Source organism: Bufo gargarizans, chromosome 1, assembly GCF_014858855.1.
Source record: "Bufo gargarizans isolate SCDJY-AF-19 chromosome 1, ASM1485885v1, whole genome shotgun sequence".
Taxonomy (NCBI): Eukaryota; Metazoa; Chordata; class Amphibia; order Anura; family Bufonidae; genus Bufo; species Bufo gargarizans.
The window spans coordinates 12,066,773-12,087,117 of NC_058080.1; the positions used below are offsets into that span (position 1 = coordinate 12,066,773).

General features: G+C 48.0%; 1 protein-coding gene across 3 annotated transcripts in view; it reads right to left on the bottom strand.

Annotated features, from left to right (window-relative positions):
• The window catches only part of LOC122938780, a 291,534-nt gene that overhangs the window by 146,846 nt on the left and 124,343 nt on the right, over positions 1-20,345 (bottom strand). For 2 of the 3 annotated variants that reach the window (XM_044294547.1, XM_044294557.1), the window contains 4 exons: positions 20,065-20,109; positions 18,084-18,369; positions 17,854-18,011; positions 14,798-14,842 (listed from right to left, as the gene is read on the bottom strand). In XM_044294547.1, the coding sequence (XP_044150482.1) occupies positions 14,798-14,842; positions 17,854-18,011; positions 18,084-18,369; positions 20,065-20,109 (534 nt within the window). Of the gene's footprint in view, positions 1-8,430; positions 8,479-9,387; positions 9,543-10,808; positions 11,068-11,145; positions 11,188-14,797; positions 14,843-17,853; positions 18,012-18,083; positions 18,370-20,064; positions 20,110-20,345 lie in introns of all 3 variants that reach the window. The other variant, XM_044294565.1, reaches the window with a different exon arrangement.

Consider the following 20,345-nt stretch of genomic DNA (forward strand, 5'->3'; position numbering starts at 1 on the left):
TACAGTCAGTCGTTTTTGTAATTGGAATATTTTGGAGAGGGATCCATCCCTAGCAATGATGGGTGCCATACCATAAAGGATAAAATAGTGAGAAGCAGATTTGTTACTCCCCCAAATACCACTTGGCTTACTAGGAATGTCCCAGTAGGACATTTCAGGTGTGGGGGGTGCACCCTGTGTAGACAGAACTCTCAGTCCAAATTCATCAGGGTGGCTGGTTTGAACTATAGAGTTCCCAGCTTTATGAACTGCCGCAGCACATATGTCGAGTACATGGTGACCTGCGGTTGTGGCCGATTTTATATTGGCAAGACGATTCGCTGCATGTTTGAGCGTGTTAGAGAACATTTGAGTTCAGTCGACACAGGGACGGGATTCCCCAGACTCATTGAACATTTTAGGGAAGTGCACGCTGGAGATGCAAGTTCATTAAGATTTGCAGGAATTGAGTCCGTCCCTCTTCCTTTGAATGGAGGAGATAGACATCGCCAATTACTTCAGTGTGAAGCGCGATGTATATTGCGACGCAGGCAACAGGAAACTCAGGCCTGGATGATAGACTAGATTACAGTGTTCTGTTGTAACTTATATAAATGCTCTGTGACAAATGTGTTAATGTCACGACCTTGTGTTAAGTTCGTGGCTTCATCTTGTTGCCTGTGGCAACGTTTGATGGTTGCTGCTTGTGTGGCTTATGTATGTTTGCCTTACATGCAGTTGCCGTGGGCAACAAGTGTCTCTGCTGCTTGTTTTGGCCGAAGCACGGTTGTCGCGCATGTGGTTGCATGGTCAACATGTTGTTTACATGTGCTTGTGGTCGTGGCAACCAAGTACGTGTCTGTCCTACCTGGGCTACCCTACCCCTAAGCGGTCAGAGTTGTGCCGTGACCGTGTCGTGGAGGGACGCCTGAAAGAGGGCATCCCCTTTGAGAGTAACAGGAGAAAGGGGTGGGTGGGAGGGAGGACTCTGCACTACGTACGCTTGTGGGAGGGCGCCGGCCGTTGAAGTAGGTGGCCAAGCCCCTCCCACAAATACAGGCCAATGAATCGGCCTTTACACTTGTGGTCGTGGCAACCAAGTACGTGTCTGTCCTACCTGGGCTACCCTACCCCTAAGCGGTCAGAGTTGTGCCGTGACCATGTCGTGGAGGGACGCCTGAAAGAGGGCAAAAGACATGCGGGTAGGCAGAAGTAATTTATTGCAAAGTCGTTACAAAGCTAAAGTTTGAAAGGCTGCCGACATCTCGGTTTCGGGGTGTGGTATGTAACGGCTGAAACAAGACGAGTGACAACGCCCCAGTTTCTGAATGACATGCGCAGGTACTCGGTTCTTGGAGGCCGCGGATGCTGCGCCTATGCGGAACGAATGGCCCGAAATGGTGGCAGGGTCGCCGCCCGTGCTGGCCACTAGTGACCTAACGTGGGATATGAACTGCTGGGTGGTGAGCGGAACCACCCCGAAGGGTAACAGAGGACTGTTCGGTCCGGCCCCGGACAAGGCGGACCGTAACCGACGAAGCACCGTGACGGGACACAATTGATGTGCTGTGGGAAAGTAGGATATCTGGACAGGGGGTCCCAACTGGGAGGTCTTAGACGTCTTCAGCAGCAATGTGAACCCGTCGGAGTTTTGGACCAGTTGGCTGACCGTGAGGAAACTGTTGCTGCCTGGTGAACAGGTAAACTCCCCAGGTCTCAGGAAGCCGTAGAAGGCTAAGTAGATGGCGGATTTAAGTACCAGGCTGGCCAAAACCCCGAAAGGATTACCGTCCAAGGCGTCGGACAGTTTGCGGAAAAGAGGGCCGGTGACCGGCTGCCTGCGTACTTGGCTTTGAGGCCCGCACTTGCTCAAACCCTTGAGGGCGGCTTTGACAGTGTATATGGCGAACACTGATGCTAGCTCGGGGTGGCTAAGAGAGAGGAAGTGTTGCACTCCCGCCAGGTATGACCTCACTGTAGCGTGGGAGAGCTTGCGTACAGAGTGGCAATACCCGATGAACGCCAGGATGTACTCTGGAAAACTGGAGTCCTCCTGAGGACATTCTCCTCGAAACCTGCAGAACGTCTTCCACCCGGTGTTGTACGCCCTGGTCGTGTTAGGCGAGAGGGAATGGCGTATTAGAGCGTGGGCCGTCTCAAGGTGGTCGGTTACACTAGCCTTAAGGAGTCGAGAGGAGGGATGGTGGCGCCTGTCGCATCTGCCTCTGGCATGATCTGGAAGAAACGGGAGAAGTTAGCCCTTGACAAGGCGTCAGCAGCCCCGTTTTGCGCACCTGGCACATGCGCACTAAAAACATGAAAGTGGTGTTGTAGGGAGAGCTGCACTAACCATCTGAGAAAACACATGACTTGGCTAGATTTCGACAGCCCACTATTGAGAATGTCCACTACGGCTGTGTTGTCAGTTACGAACAGAACAGACTGACGTGCCCAAAACTTGCCCCAAATGTGGGCGGCCACCACAATGGGGTACAGCTCGAACAGCGCCGAGGTCTGGAGGAAGCCCGGGATTTGTCCCACCTCGGCAGGCCATGCGTCTGCCACCCAGTGGGTGCCGAAAATGGCGGCAAACCCTGAGCCCGCGGCTGCATCTGAAAAGACTGTAGGCGACTGACACGACAGCTCGGGTACAAATAAGGAGACCCCGTTCCACTGGCTCAGGAAATGATCCCACATGTGGAGGTCCGCTAGGGCTTGACTGTCCAAGCACACTGGGCTGTCCTGTTCTGGGGCGGAACTCAAGAGCGCGAGTAGGCGGGATATGAATGCTCTGCCCTGTGGGATGATGCGCATGGCGAAGTTCAACATGCCCAGTAGAGACTGAAGGTCCGCCTTAGTGACCACGGTCGTGACTGTGAACCTGTGAATAACTCCTCTGATCCTTGTTAACTTGTCCGCCGGCAGTCTAGCTAGCATGCGCTGGGAGTCTAACTCGATGCCTAGAAAGGTGATGACTGTGGCCGGGCCTTCTACTTTCTTGGGGGACACCGGGACATCTAACTGGGAAAAGCACCTGAGTAACTTGCCCAGCCCTAGGGGGAGTGCCCCTGGCCTCTCAATCAGCAGGAAGTCATCCAGGTAGTGGATGACAAACTCACAGAGGACTACGTGTTCCAAGATCCAGTGGAGTGCCTGAGCCAACTGATCGAAGAGCCAGGGGCTACTCTTGGAACCGAAGGTGAGCTTGGTGGAGAAATAGTACAGGCCTTTCCATTTGATGCCGTGCCACTGCCAGAGGGCTGGCATGATGGGAAGCAGCTTGAAGGCATCCGATATGTCGGCTTTGGATAACCAGGACCCTGGGCCTGTTTTCATGATTATGGCGATAGCCTGGTCTATCGAAGCATATCTCATGCCCACTTCCTCCGAAGGAATGAGGGAGTTGAGGCTGGGGACCTGGGAGCCGTGTGGGGCCGACAATTCGATAATGAGTCTCTCCTTCCCGCTGAACTTGCCTGTGACTACCCCCACGGGACTGACTCTCCAGCGTTGAAAAGGGGGCACACCAAAGGGACCGATTAGGAACCCCTTGCTCAACTCGGCTTCTATTAGTGCGTCTACCGAGGCGGGATTTCTTTCGGCTGACTGAAGGTTTTTGCACTCGTGTGTGGACTCTGGAGTCGTGATCAGTCCCGTGTGGAAGCCCTCGTGAAATCCTGTCACCAGGAACTGAACAAACCCAGGGTTGTGGTGGCCTTGCAAGAATTCTTGTAGACGGCTGATATTGACCACACTCATGTAGCTTTTTACAGATTTTAATGAGCATGCTACTCGGGGGTGGGCCCTAAAACAATTGGTACAGATATGCAACAACCGGCACTGCCCAAAATTACAAGAGGCGTAATTAAAGTTGTTGCATATCTGTGCCCTTCCTAGCTGAATGATGGGCCGGCCCAGCTTGTCTACTGAGCTGGGGGGCCTGAAGACCTCAAGAGGACCAGCTGCCGAGCTGGAGGGGTAGGACGCCGTGCTGACGGCGGCCTTATCGCACCACTCAACCGAGTGGAAGATAGATTGACAGGCGGAACAGGAGGGAGCCTTCAGACCTGCAAAGTGTCTGCAGAAAAGCTAAGTGTCCAGGTTGGACCAGTCAGTAACGTGTTGAAACTGGGAGAGAGCCGCTGCCGCCTTAGCTGCAAATGAACAGTGGTAGTCGTAGAACGCGGTTCCTCCATACCTATGACCCAACTCTGTGACCCTGAAGAGATAAAGGTCTAGTTCCTCCCTCCTGTCCGGCCTGGCAGTGCAAATGACATCCCTAAAAAGACTAAATGCCATGACGAATTCCGGGATGGACAATTTGCGGTTGAGCCGGTGGTCGCGGCTCCTTAGTACCACTGACACTTCTCCACAAGCTATAACCTTGTTGTCAGAAAGGTCCCTGGAGGCTATGAGTAGAGACGCAAGATTGACATCCGTACCCTCTAGGATGTCCTTCCTGATGTTGAGCGGGACATAGTGGGAGGGAGTCACGTTAGGGACGGACTGGGCAGAACGAATGTCCGCTATGGCAGAGGTGGAGGCGACCGGAACCTCGAGGGAGGAAACTGGTGCGACTGTGCTGCGAGCCTCGATGGACTCCAACCTCGCCTGCATGGATGTGACGGCCGACGTCAGACTGTTTGGCATGACGTGTATCTGAGTCAGCGATGTTTGCATCGTAGTTGCAGGGGGATCATTGGCGCTGGGTGCCAGGGAGTCTCTCCACAGCCGATATAGCTCTGCTTTCCTAGCGGTTGCCGGGAAAGGAACGCCCCGCTTTGTCAACTCCGCCATCAGCCTAGGAATTGTCCAAGCACGTAGGGACGGTGTACTGCCCCTCTCGGACGTCTGTGCTACGACCTCGTCCACCGACGCGTCGACAATGTCCGAAGCACGTGACATTGCGGCTGTGGAAAGAGCAACGTAACATGACCGACTAGCCTGATGGTCGCTGGCACCCGTGCAGCTGTCTAACCACGTACAGAAAAAGTGAACAATTCCCGTGAGGTATGCACACTGAACCAGAAGAGCCGTGAAGGAATGGCCAGGAACCGCCACCCGGGAGTCCATGCAAGGAGACCTGACGTACTTACCAACTGAGAAACCCTATGCACTGACTTCCACGGAAGTATAATGAAATGAAAATGACCTGTGCGTTAACAAAAAAAAACATGAGACCCCAGCCTGAAGGCAGCCACTTCCCATCCCCCGACGTGTACCTCACTACCTTGGTAGCCAAGGAAAAATCAATTGAGATCCCACCAACTTCTCTCAGACTAACCACTGTATAGAACCTGGAAAACAACAACGGAACAAATGCAAAAGAACCAGTCAATGCGTGAGGCTCAATACCAGGACGTGTTCGTGAGGGGAGGTATGGTGACTGGTGGGAGTGGGTGTTTTTTTTTTTTTTTTTGTTTGACCAGTGCCTGACGTTGATGATGGAAACCCCTACCTATCTAGGCGGCACGGCGGCCCGTGCCAGACTTTAATGTGGGCGAGGAGCGAGCCGTTGCACGCACCGCCGTGCTCCATGGTAACCGCGTGGGGAACGCGGAGTTCCCTGGTACCATGAATCACGTGGGGATGGATATTGGCAACGGCTGACAACCCCCGCAAACATGAGACGAGTGCCACGTGGAGAGCTGACGCATGTCCCTGACAGGGTGCTCAGTGCGGGGCCCTCTCTGTCCCTGGGTGGCGCCGTCCGCCGGCTGAGCACTTCTGCCGCGTGGGGAGCCGCGCAGCCCTCTGGCATGAGGTCGGCCCAGGGGGGCCCCCGGCGACGAGGGCCCCATCTTGCCAAGACTAAAGTGTGCCGCGTGGGGGGCCTCACCGGTCCCTGATGGGGCGCCCAGTGAGGGGGTGCCCCCCCTACTCCACGGGGGGCCGCCTCCCGCCGGCTGGGCACCTCCACCGCGTGGGGAAACGGAGCTGCCCCCTGGCATAGGGGGAGGCCTAATCAGACATGCCTCCCCCCTTGTGTAGGACGTGCCACGTGGGGGGCCACCACTCCCTGATGGGGTGCCCAGTGCGGGGGTGCCCCCCTACTCGACGAGGGGCCGCCCCCGCCGGCTGGGCACCTCCACCGCGTGGGGAGAAAATGTGCCCCCTGGCAATTTTGGGGAGTGAGGGTTGCCGGCCCACAGCTGGTTGCGCTGCCGACCCGGCGAGGGAGCGAGGCAGGCGCAAGCTGTGTACCGGCCGAGAAGAGGGGGGCGGAAGCGGGCGGGGAGGCGGGCGGGGGGTTTGGCCGTCATGTGACCACTGGCTCCGCCCCCCGCCGGAGAGCGGTGCCGGGCGCGAGCCTGGGCAGTGGAGGAGGGGGGTGCCGTGTTGGCTCCATCCCCCCCCTTCCAGAGGATGACAAGGTGCCGCTTGTGAAGCGGGCAGGAGGGATGAAATCAGGCGCAGCGTATGGCGGCCCCTACACACCAAAGGGCCGACCACTGCACGCACGCCTGCACTTACCCGATCCACCGAAGGAACAGCCAGGTACGAGCGCGCTTCCAAAGGACTCTGCACTACGTACGCTTGTGGGAGGGCGCCGGCCGTTGAAGAAGGTGGCCAAGCCCCTCCCACAAATACAGGCCAATGAATCGGCCTTTACACGTGTCTTTCCCTTTTATTGGTGTTTTCCCTGCTTTGATTTGCACGGGGTTAAACTTGTTGGAGTGTGTTAGGTGTAGCCTCAGGTTTCTTTATATTCAGATGTATTGGAGCCTGAGGTCAGTTTGCTTGTTGTCAGCTTGGTGTGGAGCTCTGCTCCTGGGCTGTTTGTGTACCTTCTGTGTGAGCCACCCTTAGTTGTCATTGTTGTTATCTATGTCCATTGCTTACCCCTTAGTGTCTGTTTCCTGTACGCTTCCTCTCTGGTTTTGTTGTATGTCTAGAGTGGTGTGCCATGTCTGGTATTTGTGGTGTTGTGACCAGCATGGCTGCTTGACGTGTTCCTTTTGGTGTGTGTATGTTGCTCCAGAAGGGGCTTGCTTTCCCAGAGGGGCTTAAGCAAAAGCAAGACTGTGTGCTTCCCAGCCTGGAGCCTCCATGTATCTTATAGCCGCAGGGAGGTCCTGGTTGTCGTTTGTGCCGTCATTCCATCTCGGCTGCGGCAGGTAAGTGTTGATAGCATTTGTTGTGTTGCTGTGCTATTTACCTGCCGTACTGTTTCTCTCAAAGTCTTGCATCCTGCCAGCTACTGGGCCTCTGGAGATGTCTGTCATCCGTGTCGTGGATGAACAGGTATTCTCTGCCCTGTCATCAGTTGTAGGGCAATGCAGGGATTCCTAGACTTCTAGGCACGTGGGTATGAGTCCCCTTACCTTTGAAGGGGGCTCATACAGCCAGGAGACTAGGGCCTATTGAGGGAAGTTCTAGGAGGTGACCAGCTCCCTTTTCCCGGCATTGCAGCCTGGTAGCCTAGGACATTGCGTGATGGGGGTTTCCCCTACTCCCATTCGTGACAGTTAAATGTAGCAATTTGTTCTTAATTGTAACCAATGTGTATTAGCACCAAGAGAGCGTCACTGATTGCACACCTGATGCTTTGACGTGAAGTGCTTTAAGAGGTGGAGTGCAGGTGCACACACCTGTAGCAGCCTGACAAAGCGCATACTGCGTGAAACAGCCGTTGCTGCATCCAGTGTGCAGGGAAGTGACTCCTAGCTCCGGTGCTGCGTATGTTTTGCTTGATGTGGCAATAAAGGAATATCTTATATTTTCACGATGGTGAGTGCCGCCCGCTTTTTTTCTACAAAGAAGAATATTCTCCTTGGTCATCTCTTAACCATAGTATCTTTTAGGTGTCTTCCAAAATGGCCACCAGTACCTCCATTTTTGCTGAGACAATCCCATAAAGCGGCACAAAAAGGGAGGGGCTTATGTAAACTCCCCCCCAAGAGTGGTTGTTCTGGAGGCATTAGCAGATGTTCTGGAGGTGTTCCTGGATAGTCACGGAGGCGAGGTTTGAATGCCCGAAGTTTGGAGATAAAAATATTGGAAAGTTTCTGCCACTAAACCCACACAAGAAAGGCCAAAGATGGTTTCCCACTCTAGGAGCCCTACCGATACTGAGAATGAAGGGGCCACTGTGCTGATTCAGCGTTGTGGTCCTTCCACAGTCTTTCCTTGCAGAGCGGTACTCAACCACCCAACTATGCAGGGAACTTAATTTTAATGGGGTCCACTACACCAGGGACCGCTGGTTGTGGGGGACACGTCCCTGGAGCCTGTACTGCACAGATCTGTAGAAGCTGTAATGGTGGACATGTTGGACACTGAGCTTTCCTAGAAAAAGAAGGTAAGGCTGCACACAATTATCTTACAAAAAGGCTGACACATTTGATGCCACGCTATAATTATAGACAAGGCGTTAGAGATGGCGGTGCCAGCGGTAAGAAAAGCTTTCCCTCTGCAGTGCACATATGGATACAGAATAAATTACATTACCTCCATGATGACTCTTCTGAGATTCAAGATCTGTATTCCAGTCTCCACCTGAAACAGAAAATCTGTGTTCACATCATTCCAGTAAAGGATGCAACAGAGTGAGGTCCACTGCCTGGGATCGATTAAAAGGTTGCCAACTCCTGCCCTAGACAAACCACACGAGCTCCTCAGAATGGATCATTCCTCATCTTGTCCACCTGCAGGGGGTGCATAGTTTTGGTTTTCACTGAGACTTTGGTGTCCATAGACTTTGGGCACTGAGTCCTGATATTTGGGCACAGTCCAGGAGTACAGAAGACAGCACAAGGTACATAGGAGAAAAGAGACATTCAGCATCCGGCGGTGTAAACTTCAATACCTGTGTCTTTCATAGACGGTTTCCATTATATGATCATAAGATGAGCGGATGGATGACTGTTCTTTTTTCTTATGCACATGAACAAGAAGAGGTAAGTAGGGACTTGACCGACCGCTGGTGCTGGCAGGTCCTCAAACAAAGTTCATCCAAGATGGAAGCTTTATTAAGACTAGATGTTTCGGCACTGAACCAGTGTCTTCATCAGTCCCAAAAGGCGTAGTCCCAATAAAGCTTCTATCTTGGATGAACTTTGTTTGAAGACCTCTCAGTACCAGCATCAGTCAAGTCCCTACTTACCTCTTCTTGTTCATGTGAATCTTTGTCCAGAGGGTTAGGCAGCAGATCTTCTGTTTATTTTCCTACACTAGGGTTGTCCTTATTGCTAGCACAACCACCAAAGGTGAGCACCTAATATCTCCCATCCCACACTTTATACAGACGACACTGCCCCAGGTGTTTAATTCCCTTTTGCAGCTTTTCCTATATGAGAAGTTCTGCAGGGTCCTATCTAACTCCAGGATTTTCAGCCGACATGCCCATGTGTGGACTATAAAGTAATAGGATGCCAATTATATTAAGTGAATACATTAGGGACTTACTTGGAGTATCCACCGAGAGGGCAAAAACTTGGACTTCACACAAGCTGAGGGATGCCTTCTTATCTGGGATAACTATGGTCACAAATCGGCCCACTAACCCATCACAGTTGAATGAAAACGTCTCTCCAGGACCAATAGTCGACATCTTGCCACATCTATGAGATAAGATATGAAAACCATAGAGAGCCATGATGGAAGACGTTCTCCACTGCATTGTTCCTTCTAAGACTTTGAGAGTGTGCCGTTTGGGACGTGGCACTCAGGCAATACAGATCGGCAATAGAGAGCCACATCAAATAATATTAACGTACATCACTCTAATAATTAACTCTACAGAAGGCAGATATACAGGGCCACATAGCATCCAGGTAATGCAGTAGATGATCTACTCAGTTGAAGGGTTAATCTCAATATTCCTGGTGACAAAGGGCACTGAAGAGGGCAATATAAGTTTCCCCAGTGATCTAGGCTAATTTCAACATCTCTGGTGGTCTTGGACAGCAAAGAGGTTAATGTAAGAATCCTTGATGGTCTAGAGTAGTGAAGGGATTAATGTCAGAATCTCTGGTAAGCTGGGTACTGAAGGGGTTAATGTTAGTGTAACTGTTTGTCTAGGACAATCAAGGGATAATATACATTTCTCTGGTGGTGTAAGACAGTTGGAGGATTAATGTAAGGCTCCCTGATGGTCTAGGGTAGTAAAGGGGTAAGGTCTGTATTCTTGGTGGTCTATGGCAAAGATGAGAGTAATTCTGCATCCCTGGTGGTCTAGTGCTGTGAAGTGGTTAATGTCAATATACCCAGTGGTCTAGGGCAGTAAGGAGGTTAATTGTAAATTCCTGTTGGTCTAATGTGTTGTAGGAGTTAAGGTAAGAAACCCTGGTAGAGAGTAGTGGAAGGGTTAATGCTGTATACCTGGGGTCCTGTGGTTACTTTCCAGGCTCTGAACTACCATTCAGTTCTGTCTATGATTGGGCAGGGTAATTTAGGAACACTCTGCCTGATTATTACCGAAATCAGGAATCTGCGAGGAAGCAAGCATGCTTTCCCTGAGCAGGGGTAACGTGTGTGGATGTGCGGCTGGCAAACTACATTTCTCCATTTTGGTTCAACACATGAGTACAAGGTTTCTCAAACATGGTCCCACCTTGAATGCCCCTGCCACCACATGTGGCAACTTAAATAGAAATAAGTTATTTGCTATTAAGCATACCCCAACATTGAGATCTCTAAATGTGGTGACGATCACCCTATTGTGTCCTATGTATGGACTGAAAAATGTGAGCGAGGACACACGCACATAATAACAGGAACTGCTGCTCAGATCTAAGGGCTACCTACCACAATATGATTAATAAGTCCCATGTTTTCAGGCATTTGACCCCTATATATACCATACATGTACAGAATATGAAGCATACATTGGGTTCTTCTTCCAGCCAGTCGCAGAAGATCCTATGTGAATCTCTGCTTCATGAAGATCTTGAGCACTGGAGTCGTTCTGGCTCGTCACTGCGATGGAGAAGACTTTATGATCTGAGGGCAGCTCTAAGGTCCACCATGGTGTCTTCTCCACTGCGGTCTTAAAGCATTTCTTCAGGTTGCCATCATTAGCAGCATGTGACTCTCCGCAATCTGTGCTGGACTGCTTTGTAGGTAAACGCATCGCCACATTAGGTGCTAATGAACAAGGGAGATGCATTACCTGGAGAAGTCGAACGTCTTAAAATCACAAGCATCGGTTGCAGAGACCCTTACCAGCATTCGAGTGTTTCATAATATTTCTTAGCTCAGTAGCAACTGTGGAAATGGAAACAAAGTCAAAATACAGAGAAACCAAATGTTACAATATATCTATAGAGATAATAAATAATAGAATATATCAATAAAGATTATAAATGTTACAATATATCAGATATCAGTAGAGCTAACAAATTTAACAATATATCAATAGAGATCATAAATGTTACAATATATCAATAGAGATCATAAATGTTACAATATATCTATAGAGATCATAAGCTTAGGGAGTTAAATAAGTGGCTCAGAAGCTGGTGCAGGAAGAAAGGGTTTGGGTTCATGGAGAACTGGGCCGACTTTGCGGTCGGTTACAGGCTCTACAGTAGGGACAGGCGGCACCTCAATAGGGGGGGGGGGGGGGGGGCAACTACCCTGGGGGGAAAAATGGTTAGCTTTAAATCCACACTGAGTAATAAAACAAAAAAATATATTCCTTTAGGTAACAAGTATAAATGGCTAAAATTATCCCCCCCCCCCCCCCCCCCATGGCTTACTGTAAAAAGGGCAATAAAAGACAAAAAGAGGGCATTTAAAAAATACTAATCTGAGGGGTCAGCTGGAGCTTTTGAAGATTACAAAGGGCTTAATAAAATCAGTAAAAAGGAGATAAAATTTGTAAAAATACAAAACAAACAGCAGGTAGCAAAAGAGAGCAAATCAAATCCCAAAAAATTCTTTAAATATATAAATGCTAAAAAAAAACTAGGTCTGAGCAGGTAGGTCCACTAAATAAAGAGCTTGGTTCAGTCATTGCTGTGCCCCTGTTTATAATTTTTTAAGATTCTCTAGGGACTGGTACAGGGCTGAGTGATTGGCACAAGGTAAACGTGGTGCCCATACTAAAAAAAGGATATAGGTCCTCCACAGGTAATTATAGACCAGTTAGTTTAACTTCTGTTGTGGGAAAAATGTTTGAAGGAATCTTAAGGGACTATATAAAGGAGTATGTGACTTTAAATAATATTATAAGTGATAACCTGGATGGGTTTACCAAGGACAGAAGTTGTCAGACTAACCTGATTTGTTTTTATGAGGAGGTGAGTAGTAGCCTGGACAGAGGGGCGGCTGTGGATGTAGTAAGATAAGTAGTAGCCTGGACAGTGGGGCGGCTGTGGATGTAGTGAGGTGAGTAGAAGCCTGGACAGAGGGCAGCTGTGGATGCAGTAAGATAAGTAGTAGCCTGGACAGTGGGGCGGCTGTGGATGTAGTGAGGTGAGTAGAAGCCTGGATAGTGGGGCGGCTGTGGATGTAGTGAGGTGAGTAGAAGCCTGGACAGAGGGCAGCTGTGGATGCAGTAAGATAAGTAGTAGCCTGGACAGTGGGGCGGCTGTGGATGTAGTGAGGTGAGTAGAAGCCTGGATAGTGGGGCGGCTGTGGATGTAGTGAGGTGAGTAGAAGCCTGGACAGTGGGGCGGCTGTGGATATAGTGAGGTGAGAAGAAGCCTGGACAGTGGGGCGGCTATGGATGTAGTAAGATAAGTAGTAGCCTGGACAGAGGGGCGGCTGTGGATGTAGTGAGGTGAGTAGAAGCCTGAACAGAGGGGCGGCTGTGGATGTAGTGAGGTAAGTAGAAGCCTGGACAGACGGGCGGCTGTGGATGTAGTGAGGTGAGTAGAAGCCTGGACAGAGGGGCGGCTGTGGATGTAGTGAGGTGAGTAGAAGCCTGGACAGAGGGCAGCTGTGGATGTAGTGAGGCGAGTAGAAGCCTGGACAGAGGGGAGGCTGTGGATGTAGTGAGGTGAGTAGAAGCCTGGACAGAGGGGCGGCTGTGGATGTAGTGAGGTGAGTAGAAGCCTGGACAGAGGGCAGCTGTGGATGTAGTGAGACGAGTAGAAGCCTGGACAGAGGGGCGGCTGTGGATGTGGTGAGGTGAGTAGAAGCCTGGACAGAGGGGCGGCTGTGGATGTAGTGAGGTGAGTAGTAGCCTGGACAGAGAGGTGGCTGTGGATGTAGTGAGGTGAGTAGAAAGCCTGGACAGAGGGGAGGCTGTGGATGTAGTGAGACGAGTAGAAGCCTGGACAGAGGGGCGGCTGTGGATGTAGTGAGGTGAGTAGAAGCCTGGACAGAGGGGCGGCTGTGGATGTAGTGAGGTGAGTAGTAGCCAGGACAGAGGGGCGGCCGTGGATGTAGTGAGGTGAGTAGAAAGCCTGGACAGAGGGGAGGCTGTGGATGTAGTGAGGTAAGTAGAAGCCTGGACAGACGGGCGGCTGTGGATGTAGTGAGGTGAGTAGAAGCCTGGACAGAGGGGCGGCTGTGGATGTAGTGAGGTGAGTAGAAGCCTGGACAGAGGGCAGCTGTGGATGTAGTGAGACGAGTAGAAGCCTGGACAGAGGGGCGGCTGTGGATGTAGTGTTTCTGGATTTTGCTGAGGCTTTTGATCCTGTCCCTCATAGACGTTTAATAGGTAAAGTAAGGTCTATTGGCTCGGAAAGCATAGTCTGTAATTAGATTGAAAACTGGCTGAAGGACCGTGTCCAGAGAGTTGTGGTCAATGATTCCTATTCAGAATAGTCCCAGTTTATAAGTGGTGACCCCAAGGTTCAGTGCTGGGCCCTTTATTATTTAATTTATTTATTAATGATATTGAGGACGAGATTAATAGCACTGTTTGTATTTTGCAGATGACACTAAGCTGTGTAGAACTGTACAGTCTATGGAAGATGTCCATAAACTACAAGCTGACTAGGTCACTCTGAGTGATTGGGCATCAACTTGGCAAATGAGGTTCAATGTGGACAAATGTAAAGTTCTGCATGTTGGTAGTAACAACCTCTGTGCTTCATATGTCCTAGGTGATGTACCACTGGGAGAGTCACTTATAGAGAAAGATTTGGGTATCCTTGTGGATGGTAGATTAAATAACAGCATACAATGTCAATCAGCTGCTTCTAAGGCCACCAGGATATTGTCATGCATTATACGAGGCATGGACTCGAGGGGCAGGGATATAATATTACCACTTTACAAAGCGTTGGTGCGGCCTCATCTGGAATATGCAGTTCAGTTCTGGGCACCAGTCCATAGAAAGGACGCCCTGGAGCTGGAGACAGTACAGAGGAGAGCTACTAAACTGAAAAGGGGAATGGAGGGTCTTAGTTATGAAGAAAGATTAAAAAAAAATTAATTTATTTAGTCTTGAGAAGAGACGTCTAAGGGGGGACATGATGAACCTGTACAAATATATAAATGGGCCATACAAAGAATACGGTGAAAAACTGTTCCATGTAAAATTCCCTCAGAAGACAAGGGGGCGCTGCCTCCGACTGGAGAGGGAAAAGCTCAGTCTCCAGAAGCGCCAAAGCGCTTCTGTGAAATAGACTTCCTCAGGACGTGGCCACAGAAGGAACAGTGGACGGGTTTAAAAAGGGTTTCGATGAATTCTTAAAAGTAAACAACATTAATGCTTATGAAAACGTGTAGAAATCCAAGTCTCACTTCCTTCAGGGATTCGCGTCCCCACCCAACACTTTGGTTGAACTTGATGGACTTATGTCTTTTTTCAACCGTATTAACTATGTAACTATGTATGTTACAATATATTTATAGAGATAATAAATGTTACAATATGTTGTTTCAGTAATGGTCATTGATACAAAGTTACCAGACGTACGTTGCTGTTCTTCACTGTCATATAAATCTGGCTTTGATGGAGCGCCTGAAAAGAAAAAGATACATTATTACTACTGTTATTATTATAAAGCATAAAAAATGAAGGCTAGACTGTGGGATTTGTTGGTGATGTTTACATTGGGAGGAATTGGAGAAGGTTTCCTCCGTATTCTGTATGTATTTTTCCTAAGATGAATGATTTCCTTTCCGTCTTTTCAATCTTATCATCCTTTGATTGGGGGGGGGCACATAAATAAATTTCTGCATCCTAGAGCTGTAATTTATGTTGATAGCGGCTAGAAACTCATGTGACCACTTTAGTACAAACATCTCCATGTGAAAAAGGGCAGTCCCTCTAAATAGGTCTAATATTCTGTGCACCATTATTCCAATATGAAGCTTCAAACTCCTGAAATAGAGTTGCATAATACAATCTTGTCTGCCTGCACTCTCCCAGGGGGAGCTCAAGATCTAACTGCATACTGTATTGTTTGTGAGGTCGATGTATAATCTGTGTGCAGTAAGTTCCTGAGCTCCCCCTAGTGGTGGCTGTATAGATCTGTATACAGTAATCTCCTGAGCTCCCCCTGGTGGTGTATGTATATATCTGCATGTAGTAATCTCCTGAGCTCCCTCTAGTGGTGGCTGTATATATCTGTATGCAGTAATCTCGTGAGCTCCTCTAGTGGAGGCTGTATATATCTGTATGTAGTAATCTCCTGACCTCCCCTAGTGGTGGCTTTATATATCTGTATGTAGTAATCTTCTGAGCTCCCTCTAGTGGTATCTGTATATATCTGTATGCAGTAATCTCCTGAGCTCCCTCTAGTGGTGGCTGTATAGATCTGTATACAGTAATCTCCTGAGCTCCCCCTGGTGGTGTATGTATATATCTGTATGTAGTAATCTCCTGAGCTCCCTCTAGTGGTGGCTGTATATATCTGTATGTAGTAATCTTCTGATGTCCCTCTAGTGGTGGCTGTATATATCTGTATGCAGTAACCTCCTGATCTCCCTCTAGTGGTGGATGTATATATCTGTATGTAGTAATCTCCTGAGCTCCCTCTAGTGGTGGCTGTATATATCTGTATGTAGTAATCTCGTGAACTCCTCTAGTGGTGGCTGTATATATCTGTATGTAGTAATCTCCTGACCTCCCCTAGTGGTGGCTTTATATATCTGTATGTAGTAATCTCCTAAGCTCCCTCTAGGGGTGGTTGTATATAGCTGTATGTAGTGTGCTCCCTATAACGATGGCTGTATAAATTTATAATCTACTGAGCTCCCCCTAGTAGTGTCTGAATATATCTGCATGCAATAATCTCCTCAGCTCCCTCTAGGGGTGGCTGTATTCAACTGTATGCAGTAAGCTCCTGAGATCCCTCTAGTGGTGGTTGTATGTATCTGCATGCAGTAATCTCCCAAGCTCCCTCTAGTGGTGGCTGTATATATCTGTATGCAGTAATCTCCTGAGCTCCCTCTAGTGGTGTCTGTATATATCTGTATGCAGTAATCTCCTGAGTTCCACCTAGTGGTGGCTGTAAATATCTGTATATAGTAATCTCCCGAGCTCCCTCTAGTGGTGGCTGTATATATCTGTATACAGTAATCTCCTGAGCTCCCTCTAGTGGTGGCTGTATATATCTGTATGTAGTAATCTCCTGAGCTCCCTCTACTGGTGTCTGTATATATCTGTATGTAGAATTCTGCTGAGCTCCCTCTAGTGGTGGCTGTATATATCTGTATGTAGTAATCTCCTGAGCTCCCTCTAGTGGTGGCTGTATATATTTGCATGTAGAATTCTGCTGAGCTCCATCTAGTGGTGGCTGTATATATCTGTACGTAGTAATCTCCTGAGCTCCCTCTGGTGGCGGCTGTATATATCTGTATGTAGTAATCTCCTGAGCTTCCTCTTGTGCTGGCTGTATATATCTGTATACAGTAAGACGCTGTGTGCCCTCTAGTGGTGGCTGTATATATCTGTATGCAGTAATGTCTTTAGCGCCCTCTAGTGGTGGCTATATATATCTGTATGTAGTAATCTACCGATCTCCCTCTAGTGGTGGCTGTATATATCTATATACAGTAAGATGCTGAGTTCCCTCTAGTGGTGGCTGTATATATCTGTATGCAGTAATGTCTTGAGCTCCCTCTAGTGGTGGCTGTAAATATCTGTATGTAGTAATCTCCCGAGCTCCCTCTAGTGGTGGCTGTATATATCTGTATACAGTAAGACGCTGTGTGCCCTCTAGTGGTGGCTGTATATATCTGTATGCAGTAATCTCCTTAGCTTCCTCTACTGGTGGCTGTATATATCTGTATGCAGTAATCTCCTGAGCTCCCTATAGTGGTGGCTGTATATATCTGTATACAGTAATCTCCTTAGCTCCCTCTAGTGGTGGCTGTATATATCTGTATGTAGTAATCTCCTGAGCTCCCTCTAGTGGTGGCTGTATATATCTGTATGTAGTAATCTCTTAGGCTCCCTCTAGTGGTGGATGTATATATCTGTATGTAGTAATCTCCTGAGCTCCCTCTAGTGGTGGATGTATATATCTGTATGTTGTAATCTCCTGAGCTCCCTCTAGTGGTGGCTGTATATATCTGTATGCAGTAATCTCCTGAGCTCCCTCTAGTGGTGGCTGTATATATCTGTATGCAGTAATCTCCTGAGCTCCCTCTAGTGGTGCCTGTATATATCTGTATGTAGTAATCTCCTGAGCTCCCTCTAGTGGTGGCTGTATATACCTGTATGCAGTAATCTCCTGAGCTCCCTCTAGGGGTGGCTGTATATATCTGTATGCAGTAATCTCCTGAGCTCCCTCTTGTGGTGGCTGTATATATCTGTATACAGTAAGATGCTGAGTTCCCTCTAGTGGTTGCTACAGGCAGACAAGAAAATGGTGCTCTGATCTCTATAGAGATCAAATCAGAAATTAATTAGATCAATGTTGGGCCTAATAACATTATATTAAACTGCTGAGTTTTATGAAATATTCCTTACATTCTGGAGCCTTGATATCTTCATGTGTTGGTCGTCTCCAGTCATTCTCTTACCTGTGTACTGTTCGGAGACATTAGTGCCGTAGACCTTGACCTCACACAGAGTCAGATATGCAGCTTTGCCCGGGATTGTGATAGTAATGTACCGACCCACCATTCCACAGACATATTGCCCCTCCTCTCTAAGACCCAGTGATTTGATTTTGGCGCATCTGTGAGAAAGTGGGAGCTGACATTATCTGGATACCTGTCTGTCTCTTTTTACACTAGGACAATCCATTTACCTGGAATTTTGAGTTCCACCATTTTCTGGAGAATTTCCAATTATAATTACCGCTCCGTTGATCCTCTCCTGGCAGCAATCACCTCGATTTGTAATTTTCACTTTGGTGATGTTGTAGACATTTATAAGGTCCACCATCCACCAGGGTTCTACATCCAGGTCAGTATGCGAGCACCGTCCGGACATGTAGTTGGTGCTGGGAGAGCCATCTATGGCATTTTCAGACGCGCCAAGTTTATCATAAGTGCTGGACTGAGAGGTGATTCCTCTGAAAGCCAAGTTGTCTCCTGTGATCAAACATGTGTCTTTTTGGTTATGAGAAATCTGAAAAGTTGTCAAAGCTCCACCCCATCACACAATTTGTGATGACTTATGTGTAATTAGAGGTTAACTCCACCCAAAAATCCTGAATAAATGAATATGGAGCAAAAGATCTAAATTATTCTACAAAGCTCTAACCCTCTAACAGACCTTGTGACAAAAGGAAGGACATACGCCAAGCAGAGTCTTCTCTATATGAAAAGTAGGACCATCCGCAGGCAGCTGTTTCGTCAGTGCAGCAGGGCACTGGTTTGTCTGGGTGATGGACATTTATTGTCTATGGGGATAAGCTTTAGCCTTCTCACGCAAACCAGTTCCTGACCCTTGCTCTGCACTGACAAGAGGCAAAGACCCAGAAACGGCTGTCGGCTGACAGACCTGCTTCCCGTATAGAGAAGGTTCTTGTTGGATCCTTAGTTATGTTGCAAGGTCTAGTAGAAGGTCCGCCATTGAATTTGGTGGCCTCCAGGAGGAAACATTATTACTCAAAACTTTAGGTTACATCATGGACTCTTCTATTACAAACGTTCATATTCTAGAACTATTCAGAATAGTCCCAGTTTATAAGTGGTGAACCCAAGGTTCAGTGCTGGGCCCTTTATTATTTAATTTATTTATTAATGATATTGAGGACGAGATTAATAGCACTGTTTGTATTTTTGCAGATGACACTAAGCTGTGTAGAACTGTACAGTCTATGGAAGATGTCCATAAACTACAAGCTGACTAGGTCACTCTGAGTGATTGGGCATCAACTTGGCAAATGAGGTTCAATGTGGAGAAATGTAAAGTTCTGCATGTTGGTAGTAATAATCTCTGTGCTTCATATGTCCTAGGTGATGTACCACTGGGAGAGTCACTTATAGAGAAGGATTTGGGTATCCTTGTGGATGGTAGATTAAATAACAGCACAATGTCAATCAGCTGCTTCTAAGGCCACCAGGATATTGTCATGCATTATACGAGGCGTGGACTCGCGGGGCAGGGATAATATATATATATTATTACCACTTTACAAAGCGTTGGTGCGGCCTCATCTGGAATATGCAGTTCAGTTCTGGGCACCAGTCCATAGAAAGGACGCCCTGGAGCTGGAGAGAGTACAGAGGAGAGTGACTAAACTGATAAGGGGCCCGGAGGGTCTTAGTTATGAAGAAAGATTAAAAAAAAATTAATTTATTTAGTCTTGAGAAGAGACGTCTAAGGGGGGACATGATGAACCTGTACAAATATATAAATGGACCATACAAAGAATACGGTGAAAAACTGTTCCATGTAAAATGCCCTCAGAAGACAAGGGGGCGCTGCCTCCGACTGGAGAGGGAAAAGCTCAGTCTCCAGAAGCGCCAAAGCGCTTCTGTGAAATAGACTTCCTCAGGACGTGGCCACAGAAGGAACAGTGGACGGGTTTAAAAAGGGTTTCGATGAATTCTTAAAAGTAAACAACATTAATGCTTATGAAAACGTGTAGAAATCCAAGTCTCACTTCCTTCAGGGATTCGCGTCCCCACCCAACACTTTGGTTGAACTTGATGGACTTATGTCTTTTTTCAACCGTATTAACTATGTAACTATGTATGTTACAATATATTTATAGAGATAATAAATGTTACAATATGTTGTTTCAGTAATGGTCATTGATACAAAGTTACCAGACGTACGTTGCTGTTCTTCACTGTCATATAAATCTGGCTTTGATGGAGCGCCTGAAAAGAAAAAGATACATTATTACTACTGTTATTATTATAAAGCATAGAAAATGAAGGCTAGACTGTGGGATTTGTTGGTGATGTTTACATTGGGAGGAATTGGAGAAGGTTTCCTCCGTATTCTGTATGTATTTTTCCTAAGATGAATGATTTCCTTTCCGTCTTTTCAATCTTATCATCCTTTGATTGGGGGGGGCACATAAATAAATTTCTGCATCCTAGAGCTGTAATTT